The sequence below is a fragment of the Cupressus sempervirens genome, chromosome 1, assembly GCF_028749045.1.
Source record: "Cupressus sempervirens isolate cs-2001-9-10 chromosome 1, ASM2874904v1, whole genome shotgun sequence".
Lineage (NCBI taxonomy): Eukaryota > Viridiplantae > Streptophyta > Pinopsida > Cupressales > Cupressaceae > Cupressus > Cupressus sempervirens.
The window spans coordinates 130,376,709-130,388,846 of record NC_143118.1 but is presented as its reverse complement, the minus strand read 5'-3'; the positions used below and the strand labels follow the sequence as shown (position 1 = coordinate 130,388,846).

Genomic DNA, 12,138 nt, shown 5'->3' with positions numbered 1-12,138 from the left:
TACTCTTTTAATCAAACAATTTTCATCCCTTAAGTCAACTTGTATTAACCAATAAATTTATCAGACTAAATATGTTGATATTCAACTAATACAAAATTGAGTACTTGGTCAACACAGAGGATCCCTTCATTAACTGACCCAACTTGGTTAGAACAAGAGTTCTAATGTTAACCAACCCAACTTGGTCAATACTGACTTCGCTTCATTAATCAACTGAGTTCGGTCAATACTATCTCTGAAGTTGGTTATAATTGAACACTTGACATATATAAGAAACTTCCTTTGATGCCCGAATGAGCTCAGCTATCACTGACTACTCAGTAAAGGCTTGACATTTTGTGTAACATCAAAGAAAACATACAATTGAATAATTGTTTTCAATACCATCATGTTTTTTGTATTGCTATTTTACTACTTAATCAACTGGTTGTTAGAATTCATTGCCCTCCCACCACTCCACACCCCCCCCCCCCCCCCCCCTCTCTGAGTATTGATTTAGGAAAATAATATCCTTATGCCTAGATCATTTTTTTTTGTTTCACTTTTTGGAGACACAAATCCTTGAATATGTATTGTTCATGGATTGACTAGCATGCCACACAAACATGCTAGACCATCAATAGTCAATATTTTTGTAGTGTTCCTTTTTTCATTTAGAGTAATTGACACAAAAATAAATTGGGTAAAATATTCACTCCTTTTTATTTTCTACCTTTTTGTTGGGAATGGCTTGCTTAGATTATTAAACAAAAATATAGTGGTTACATCCAAATATAACTAGTAACACAAAAAGAATGAATAAATAGAATAGAAGACATGAATATTTTATGTCGTTCACCCAATGTTGAGCTACATCTACCAAAAAGAGTCCAATATTATCACTAAGTGATTCAACCTAACTATAATCTATAATCTCTTGCACTCAATCTGTAACTCTAAGCCATTTTATACAAGATTCATGTTGGTTATAAAATTAGGACTAGAATATGTCATCCAATAGAAAAATAACTCTAGACACCTTTTATAATAATAATACTATCATTTTTGGCCTCGTGGGGGCACTGCCTCTTAACCATGCCCTTTATGACAAGGAGTGCATCTAAGGGGAATTTGCATTGAAGGAAGTGGGAAAAACAAAGCTTTAAGTCTGATTAGACTTCACATAACATTTCTCTCTTTTTATTCTTTTGGATTCAACAATGACTCAATTTTGTTGGGGGTTTGATTGCTTTCTTGTCTCCTTAGTTACAAATCGGTCATCTTATTCATTTGATGCAAGAGCATCCGATGGTGTAAGGGAGGTCATTTATCACCTAAAAATACATCTACAGATCGTTTTTTTTTGGTGTGTTTTAATTTCTAGATACCCATTTGGGCAAAATAGAGATTCCAACTCTCATATTTTTATTGTTATTTTTCTAGCTTAATATTTTGGTGCACCTTGGGATAGATGCAAATGGAGAAAATGGATTTTTTTTTTATGTAGTTATAATTATGAAGAATTATAGGGTGTGAATTTGAAAGATGGTTCTACTTAGAATTTCAATCACTTCAAAAAAGAATCAAGTCAAAAAGTTTCACAATTTAAAAGGTATTATAGTTTTAAGTTGCTCAGAGACCTAAAAATGCTTTAGAGTCATATTTGAATCACTGGACATTTCAAGCCCATCTTGGAGTTTTCAATTTTTTTCTCCTTCTTAATGCAGTTGAACCTTTTGATTTGATTCTAAAATCTCCATGAAAGGAGGCTTACTCGCTTCATTTGGGCATCCATTATTCATGTGCACAATAACCATCCATATTATCAACTTGAAAACAAAATTCATACCTTCATTCAAGTCATCATTTCTAAGAAAGTTTTTAAGGTGCATTCAAGGAGTTCAAGTCTAGTAAGCAATGATTCATTGAAGGGGACATCATTTTCAGGTCATATTTTATGTATGTCCTCGAGGTATAGCTTCTTTCTTCATTGGAGTTGGTCATTGAAGAAGGAGATCCACATTTATCAACCTTACACAAGTATTCAAGCATTCAACCCTTCAAGCATTGAAGAGAATGCTTGCATCCATGCTTCTATGATTTGGCACTTGTAGATCTATTACATTTTTGAGACATCCTACATCCTACACCAGACATCAGACATCTACATACAAGCTTTCATACATCTTTGTAGATAGTGGATTCAAGTCTATCTATAAAGATTTGGCAAGTAAGGTGAACTGTTACATTTGTCTTACTTTTTCATGCTTTCTCATTTCAAGGTTGCTTTTTATGCAATTTATCATGTTTGTATATCATTAGTTTATTTGACAATGTGGTTAATAATCTTCCTTGTCGTAGACATGTATTCTATTTGACAAATTGGTCAAACTTTGTACATTTTTCATTTAATTAATACATAAATTTTTTGGTCTTATTGATATGTGAATTTTATTTTTGGCTTTATTGGACATTTTTTTGTCTTTTGTATATTGCTTATATGGCATATGCTATCAAAAACTTAATCCTTACACAAACAACATATCAAAATTCTTGGGATAAAATCGTAGTTGGTCAAGTAATTTTTAATAGTGTTAGAGCCCGAGTTAGTGAAGCCAAGTGAAGATATTATCCTCAATCATCTACAAAGTATCTCAAAGAAATGTTAGGAAATGAGACAAAAAAATCAAAGATGGGTCGACCACCAAGAGAGTTGGAAACTCAATAGAAGGCCCTAGTAACAAATGAGAGGTCCTAGGTTCAAAGAATTAACTTACTCATGACAATTTTAGTGTGTATCTTTACACAAATTAATAACTTATCTAACAAATGCAACAATTCTATAATAGCAACACACCAAGCATCCACTTGGATTGCTCAAGTTTGTAGGTTGCACTTCAAAGGTGCTAGGAACAAGGATAAACATTTAACATAAAATTATCTCTCAAATACTTCTTGCAAACTAAAAGAAATCATTAGCTACTAACTAAACTCTAAAACTAGTAGGAGTCGATAGCTGATATATAATAGAATAGATATTAATTATTACTAAATACTAAATAGAAAATTGATGAGGTAGATTAAATAATAAATTTAGTAGTCAATTCTAAGATGAAGATTTAGATGTTATAAATGAAAATATTTAATATCCCAATGTTAATCTAGATATATATTAGGAGATTTAATTGTTATAATTATGAAGCATTATTTTTATGTATCATGGTATTTAATCACCTTAATACTATAAATTAATTTTTTTTGTTTGTCAAACATGGTTGATTCAACACAATTTTTTAGATTTCTTAAGGTAAAATATAACATACAAAAGTAATCAAGTACAAGTTATATATTACAACATTTCTATCATCTTGATCTTTAAATTTCAACATTATATTAAAAAATACCTTGATAACATCATGCAATAGCAAGGTTCAAGTTCTCTTTGATTTTTTCAATACCTTGACAACATCATACAATAGCAAGGTTCAAGTACTCTTTGATCAACCCCTCGGAATAGACTAGCCTTATAGTGGTGAAAAAATACAAACAGTAGCAATTAGACTTGTAAATATCCTAGATGAATAGGATGGAAATTACATTCCTTTTTGTGCTCCAAAAAATGTTCTTAAAATAATTTTCATTAAAATATATTTATTAGAGATTGAATTTCACTTTTAAAAATAAATAACTTTGAATATCAAAATGAAAAATGAATATATGAAAGCATATGGAAAGATCTCAAATAAATTAATCAAATTGAACAATGTATGAGAATACATATAACAACTAACATGATATGGTATAATATATAATAATATGTATATAAAGATAGAAAAAACTTAAATATATAAATTCAATTTTATATAAAATACAAATTTCAAAAAATAAAATAAATTCTAAATAAGATACAAACTTCAACAAATTAATTCAATTTTAAATAAAATAGATATTGTCAATACATAACCATATTAATAGTAGTCACTAAAATTGAGTACACTAACCTTTTTTAAAAGCAGTAAAATTGGTGTGATTAAGCCAATGTCACCCTCATAAATGATATTTGATGCATTGACTGCACTCTCATACTAAGCTTAGAAACCACTTGGTGGGTTACCAGATGATTGAATAACTCAAGCTTCTAAAGACTTCCAAGAAGTCCATCTTCCATTTTTACGAATTATGCAACATATCAAAATTATATATAAAAGCTTATTTCTTTTGTTTGATTTAATAATATTATAATAAAAGTTACTAAAATGATGCAAATGGGGTTGCAAGCTTTGGGTTTAACCATGGAGGAAACTCTGCAGTTAAGCGCGCTCAGGCTAAAGTAGTACGAGGATGGGTGACCTCCTAGGAAGTCCCAGTGCTTCACCCTTGTGAGCATCACCTAGATCCAATGAGTGTCGAGTGTTCCGTTTATTCTCATGAGAGATGGATTCATGTTGAATCACTATTCATGTAACATGGGTCAATGAGTTTGACTCAAAATCACATAGTTAAATCCTGATAGCAATATCACAATTTGAATTATTGTGGAAATTATCTCCTACTTATCAAACGATGCAAGCGTGTTTACTTATGGGTTCGGATCCATCTAGAGGTAGAGGTAGCGATGCTAAAATCCATTTAAAATCCAAATATTATCTGATTTTTATCCAATGCATTGAACAATGCTGTCTGATGTTACGCATCAAGCTATGTGGCAATGCTAAAAAATCGAAATGGCAGCAGCCAATAGGACTCCAATGTAATCCAGTTTATTTGTACCCATTATTTGAAAGGGCAACTTCTTCCACATAAAGCCACCTGCAATTTCAAAAATATTGGACAAAAATAGCATTGCAATATTTGTATACAAAAAACTTGAATTTGGCTTGATATTAGTAATTACAATGCCACGTTTACAAGAATAAAAGGACACGTTTGAATTTAAAATAAGGTTCACTCAAGAACAATCAATGAATTCGGCAAACAATCAATAGATGAATCTTCAGTAGCCTCACAAATGTCAGAAAAATTATATTCCAGATCACTTGTTAACCTTCCTTGCTCAACAATTAGGTATGTGCAAAATGCCGTATAAATGTCCTAGCAAAAATTATCACAGATTAACTTTAAGGTGTAAAAGTATCAGTTGACTGCAATTTCACTGGCCATGAAGTTTTCTGTGTTGGCATCTTGAACTGATGGTTTTGACTTGGACATCTTGAGAACACGGACAGCTTCATTCACCTTTGCAAGCAATGAATCTGGGGACTCCAACAGGAGCAGCAACTCAGCATTGTCCATGTCCAACAGCATGCCAGTAATTTTCCCTGCCAGTTCAAACTGTAAAAGCAAAGATGTTAAAAGGACGATTGTATTACAATACAATTTTCTTCAAAATGCTAAACGACATTTATACAACATAATTTTAGAAATGGGCCACTTAAGTATACAGTAAAAACAACAATAACGCTCTAGGGATTTGTCAAGTCAACACCTGATGCTGTTGAACCAGAGGAAACAAATGCTCTCCAAGTATCTGCTTTTGTATTGCTAGTGGTGCAGCAGCTAGCACGCTGCTCAAACTCTCCACCCCTAGATTAGAAGCTGGCACAGGAATTGGTCCAACAAAAGATGTAGACACATTCATCATTGTTTGAGTTGTAAACCCTGTTGCAGGAGCTGACATCTGTGTTGAATTGTTCATTTCACGTGGTCGGGCATTAGGTATAAAATTTACGGACTGCCATTGACGCTGCTGCACCACATTTCACATTCAAAGCTAAATGAAAATTCGACGAAGGATGAAATGATGCAAACTGCTTATTTCGTGATATGAAGAGTCCTGTCTTTTATGAGAAATGATAACAAATAAAAAAACTATCATAAGTCATATTATTTGTTAAATTAAAGAGACATGTGAGACAGTAATAAGATGCAATCCTATGAACAAGATACTAACATGACTCATATCCAATCATTAGAAGTCATTTCATCCTTCTTTAAGGTACATGTAATTATCTACAATACATCAAAAGACCTTAATGCAATAGAAAGATGCAGTCCAATAAAATAACTAAACATGTTACTATGCCTATATTTTAATTTACAAAATGCAGAACATCTTCATATTACACTAAAAACATATTTTGCAGCCAAAAGTTAAAGGTATGCAACAGACACCAATCAGTGATAAGAAGCTAGAACTTGTAGCTCCAAAAATGATCAAAGTCAACTTCTACAACCTCTTGATAGGACCCATGATTTTTCGAAGTTAGATTCATCTTGGAAATATGGATGACAGTGTAATGATAGTGCAAGGGATGACCTCAAATCCTACTTATAAACATACCATAAAGGAAGAGCTATGTCAGTTTTTCTCTGAGTTTAGAAGCAGGGTATGGGGAGTAGCAAAAAATTTCCTAGAGAAACTTAAAAAAAGTGAAACTCTGTAGTATTAGTATTACATTTTCAATACAATTCATGACTCACAACAAATCAAAAGCTATACACTTACCTTTTCTCAATGGCGACATCACATTATAAAGTAGAGATACACAGTCCCTGCTACTTTTTAAAACTGTAAAACTAAAAATATGTGAAATGCTAAAGTATCAGTAAAAAAATTTCAACACAATTCATAACTCACAACAAGTTAAAAGTTATACAATTACATTTTATCAATGGAAATATCAAATTATTAAGAAGAGATGCACACTCTCTCCTACTTGGTATATACTATATATTCAATATCCAACCGTGGCCATACAAAAAGCGCAACAAGATTGAATCATAAGCTACTGCCATAAACTGACGTAAGCCCTAAGAAAAAGATGAATAACAAATATATAGAAGCACATCATATTAGTTCACCAAAAACCAAAGAGTATAGAATCAATCAATCCCTTATCATTTACTCTTATAGAACTAATTCTCACAATTTCAATCATTAGTCCATTGTATGCTAACTCAAATTAAGGGTACAACAATTTAGACATCGGGTTTGATTTTATTTCAGTGTAACACCAGCGATTGGGTATATTAGGACGAGTTTCCGGGACGTGCGGATAAAGGGCCTCAATTTAGGGACAGCAGGGGGATATCAATGGGGGATGTTGTACAGTATATGCTATACATATAGAACTAGAAATGCTAGTTATTATGAAATAACATTTCAGTATAACATACCAAATTGAAATACTTGAACATAGGAAAATTGCAACATGAACCAGGACCACTGAACATTCAACATAGCAACATAGTAGATACCTATAGTAATATCAAAAATCAAGATTTAAACAGAAATTCAAGTAACCATCCCGGCAGCAGCATGGTTGAGGAATGGCAGAGGTGGGGGTACTTTGGTACTCCAAGTACCCAATACGGGGATGTCTCAGGGACAGGTACTCTGAGTTTTTTGTTTTTTTTGAGGTGGGTGGGGGGGGTGGTGGAGAGCGAGTCTCTGGGTTTCACTGTTCTATTTAGTCCTTGTTTTATTTCTTTTAATTGGACACAAGCAGCATATGTTGGGGACAGCAGGTTGTCACCAAAATATTGCTAAAACCACAAAATGAGGAAACATCTGCAAATTTATTTGTTTTCGGACAGAGAGAGGAGAGTTTGAGCACATCCTCACATTCCTGAAAAGTCCTCAAACAGGAGTATGACTGTTAAGGCCTGCGGGCATATCCCTGGGCTCAATGATTGTAAAAGACAAATTGTCTGCAAAAATAACAGTTATTCAAGAGGAGAATACTTTCACAGTTAATCATTTTAATTAAAGAAGAAATCACCCATTGTCTTCTAAACCTCAACTGGCCAGCTAGCATGCCAGCAAATTAAAAGTTTCTATGTAAAACCATTGCCCTAATTAGACGAGAAAATCGGTTTGAAAGGGCTAATTACAGGATATGGGTGATCACACTAGCCATAAAGAAATCTAGAGTAATGATATTTTTTAGTGTGTTTCTATACTCACCTTGGCCAGATTATCAACAGACCAGTTAAATTAAGTAAGAAATTGAATTGCAAACATTTAATAAACAAATGGCATCAGAATAATTATTAATATCTACCAAATTCAAGAATATGTCACATTAGGATCACTAACCTCCATGCATTACAATCAGACTGCACGTTTAAGGGCTAAAATCAAAATAAAGACATTAAAATCAAACAGCTTTGCCATGAAGTTTTCATGGTATTAACTGATATGGATGATTTACAGAGGAGAAACTGCCACCAAATATTTCTTTTGAGCGTTTCTGCTATCTGTGTAAAACCTCTGATTCAGTAAGCTTACTAGAATCGATGCTACATAACTTCGCATAAAATGGAGTATGAAAAATTCAGATTAAAGGATCATAAGTACCTGTTGATTTCCAGCTGCATCTTTGTAAGAAGATAGTGGTAGAGAAGATAGTGGTAGAGCCTTTTGTTGCATAGGAGGAACATAGATCATGGGTTGGCCTGGCTGAGAAAGCACAGGACCATTGACACGTGCCCTGGGTGGCCTCTGCTGCCTAGGATTGTTTGGAATCTAGAAAGAACAAGGGAAAAAATAGGATAAGGAAAAAAAGAGTACGAATTAAACCAACAGATCACTAGGTACAAATGACAATCAAATCATCACAGGTTCAACAGATCATTGTATTATACCAAAAGAATTCATGTATGCCTACCACTGCAATTGTCATTGGTGGAAATCCAGGCCTTGGCCTCCATCCTGCTCGCACTCCCATAGGTGGATACATGATGCCTTGATGTTGAGGGACTTGGGAAACAACTCCAGGAGGTGCATAGTAAACAGTTGAATATCCAGGAGGAACAACAGCTCCTCCAGGTCCGGAAAGGCCAGGTATTGGCTGGGCAATGCGAGCTTGCCATTGTGCTTGCAACTGTACACGCCGAACCTCCTTCCGCTGGGCAATAGCCACATAAAGTGGTTTGCTATTCAGCAAGTGCCCTGTAGTTATACCAAAAAATGAGATCTATTCAACTCTGACACCTTAGCTAGTATTTAGTAATGCATGCAAACAAATGAACTACTTACCGGATAGTTCTGCAATAGCTTTGTTTGCTTCTTCTGGAGTTGAGAAACAAACAAATCCAAAGCCCCTACTCAGTCCTTTCTCATCCAGCATTATCTTTGAAGAAGTGATTGTGCCATATTTACCAAATAGTTTTTGCAGTTCCTCATCATCAACTTTATCATCAATGTTTTTAACATACACATTTGACCCCTGTACAAAAATATAGGGCAGGAAAGATTGGAAAATTTTAGAAACAAAAATAAAAATGTAAAAATAAATGTTATATTCAATTAGAAGCACTCTGCACATCTAAGACAAGATTCTGACTGAACAATATGTGAAATTACTTGATATTTTAATATGCGTTCTTGGCGTTTCTCTTCAAATTGCCGTCTTAGCATTTGGACACGCTCTGACTTCTTTTGAGCCCTTCCAACATATATTGTCTTTGAGGCTGTCCTCGGAATGAATGTGAGCAAGCAGAATTCATTATGGTCAACTATTTGAAGGAACAAAATAAAATGAATAGTCTAAAAGAAATCCAACATGAATAAACACTACCAAAGGCTTACCCAATTGTGAACCATTCATACTTTCCACTGCAATTTTTGCATCATCTGGACTTTCAAAGTTAACAAAACCAAAACCTTTTGAATTGCCACTGTCATCCTTCATGACAACTACATTCGTAATCTTGCCAAATGCTGAGAATTTCTCAGACAAAAGTTCCACTGTCACATCTTTTTCCAGATTCTTTATATACAAATTAGTAAACTTCTGATCACCAAAAGATCCAGATCTTTCCTGTTTCTTTATGAACTTTCCAACATATCTAGAGAAAAGGAAGACCAATGAAAATTGTAAAAGTCCATTAATTTTATTTTCTTAAGCATGTAATAGAAGTGCAAATATAATCAAGTACACAAAGAATTTGTATTATAATATAGGTCCACACAACAAATTAGAAATCTCATATATAATTGTGGTAACCACCGAGCCCAAGATGCAAACTCTTGATTCTTGTATCCTAGGAAAAACTGGCATAAGTTCATGTACTCCAAAAGATTTTATCATTATAAAAAGACAAGAATAAGTAGCACAAATAGTGGTTTGGTCTCTAATGCTGCATTAAATGTGTGATTCAGAAACTATTCAATATAGTAAATGACATACAAATGAAAACAATTTAAAGATACAAAACTTTCTTTTGTATTGCTGCAGAAGAGAGCTTGCACTTACATGTCCTAAATCTTTCCTAGCATGTTTCAAGAAAGAAAGTCAAGAACAAGATAACAAGGATATATCAAGCCATTGCATCCAATTAAATGAAAAAAAGTCCTACAACTCAAGTCATAAACTCTTCCAGCTCCAACTGAGAGTTTTGTCTTTGTGTATCGCAAAACCCTTCATGCTATCTCTCAAGAAAGATAGAATGAGGAGAAGAAAATTTGCAGGGCAACTTTTACAGCATTAATGAATTAATGAGCTGAGAATACTCCTAAATTTTAAAAACAAAACTAAACATTGCATCTGGAAAATGTCACAACTGAGACCTAGAAATCAAAGAACTGGCAAATCATGTTGGTGTTTTACAACGATAAACCTAGAAATCAAAGCGAAGATTCAAACTACACCCTGCAGATTTCAATGAACATTACATCCATTCCAAATGTTCAGAATCAAATTAACAGAACCTACTTACACTTGCTTTCCCTGTATCTCAGTTCCATTAGCATTCTCAATTGCTGCAGCGGCAGCATCTTCCGAATCAAAATTCACAAATCCATAGCCCTTGCTTTTTCCATCCTCCGTAACCACTTTACATGACACGATTTTCCCGAATTTGCTGAAGATCTCATGGAGATGGACATGGCTAATAGATTCATGCAGGTTCTACAGACACACCAATAATCCCACAGTCACTGAGCGGCAAAATACTCAAAGGAAATCCAATTCCCAAATACAAAGAAACCCCAGTTCCTGAACAAGAACCCAATCCCCAAATCAAGAATTACAGCAAGTTGAAACCCGGAACATAAACAAACCCTCAACATTAAACCCTAGATAGAACCCAACCAATAATAACCCAATTTACCTTGATAAAAATGTTGCCAAAACCACTCTTTCTGGTGAGAGGATCTCTTTGAGACCACATGACTCTAATGGGCTTACCCTTAAGAGGCTTATAGTTCAGAGTCTCCAAAGCTTGTTTAGCTAAATAAATGCAAAAAATCACAATAAGAAAACAAGTAAAATACCAACAAATCCAAATTGATTGCACACCCAGTGCTTAAAAAAGCAGAAATCTATCAAGAAAACTATAGAGAGATAAAATGTGGGTCACCGTCGGCATGTGTAACATAATTGACATAGCCATAGCCCAGAGAGCGTTGTGTAATGCTGTCCCTGCAGACTCGAACCGATGTCATGAGGCCCACATTTCCAAAGGAAGCAATGAGGTCTTTCTCCGTTATCTCTGCATCGAGGTCTCCAACATACAAAGAAACTGCCTCTGCAAAAGATGGTGCAGTTTCCACTGCAACTCCTGCCATTGATAATTTTTGTATTGGATTGTACTAAAATCTATCGCTTTCTTCCTTGAATTCTTCTCTTAATCGCTATTCACAGCTGGGACAGAAATTCAAAAGACCAAACAACAATCCGCTTCTCCTCTACTCAGTAAGCCGACGATTCTAATGTGGAATTTGGTTTCTTTCCAATTAGAGAAAGATTGAGTTTAACATTTTATGCTCGTGTTTGAACCGCAATCTTGGGCTCTTCGACACCTGTCATTCTTCCTATACAACGAGTTTTGTAAATTAAAAAAATCTTAACGAGATTGTGTATTAATTATTATTATTATTATTATTTATTCTATGTTGCCAGTTGCGTTCCTGAAATTCTTACCGTCGGCTCTGGGAATTTATTTATTTTATTTTATTTTATTTATCGAAATCGCTTGAATAGCATTAAAATTTTGATCTGTTCGATCCTTCTAATGGCTCCACTAATTCGAACGCTCTTACTAAGTACTCCAGCGATGACACACGTATATGCTGTTGTAACCCGTTCTTGTTTATTTATTGTATTTTATTTTTCCCTTTATTGTATTTTATTTTTCCCTCTCTTTTAATATAGT

The 12,138-nt window shown here is 34.0% G+C and overlaps 1 protein-coding gene across 2 annotated transcripts; it reads right to left on the bottom strand.

Annotated features, from left to right (window-relative positions):
- Window positions 1-4,882: 4,882 nt before the first annotated feature.
- LOC149576510 (uncharacterized) lies at window positions 4,883-11,829 on the bottom strand. 2 transcript variants are annotated; one of them, XM_089817526.1, is made up of 10 exons: window positions 11,344-11,829; window positions 11,095-11,213; window positions 10,702-10,892; window positions 9,572-9,831; window positions 9,347-9,453; window positions 9,020-9,209; window positions 8,649-8,932; window positions 8,339-8,506; window positions 5,465-5,725; window positions 4,883-5,310 (listed from the first exon to the last, which is right to left on the bottom strand). In XM_089817526.1, the coding sequence occupies exons 1-10, from the start codon at window positions 11,549-11,551 to the stop codon at window positions 5,113-5,115; spliced, it is 1,986 nt and encodes a 661-aa protein (XP_089673652.1). In that variant the 5' UTR covers window positions 11,552-11,829; the 3' UTR covers window positions 4,883-5,112. The 2 variants fall into 2 exon arrangements, with proteins under 2 accessions (XP_089673652.1, XP_089673657.1); XM_089817531.1 differs by having other exon boundaries at window positions 5,465-5,722; window positions 11,344-11,716.
- Between the last annotated feature and the right edge of the window lie 309 nt (window positions 11,830-12,138).

Coding starts and splice junctions, on each gene's coding strand:
- LOC149576510 (XM_089817526.1), bottom strand. CDS start 11,551: ATGGCAGGAGTTGCAGTGGAAACTGCACCATCTTTTGCAGAGGCAGTT. Junction 11,214..11,343: donor TTATGTTACACATGCCGACG/GTGACCCACATT, acceptor GCATTTATTTAG/CTAAACAAGCTTTGGAGACT. Junction 5,726..8,338: donor ATGCAGCTGGAAATCAACAG/GTACTTATGATC, acceptor AATGTGGTGCAG/CAGCGTCAATGGCAGTCCGT.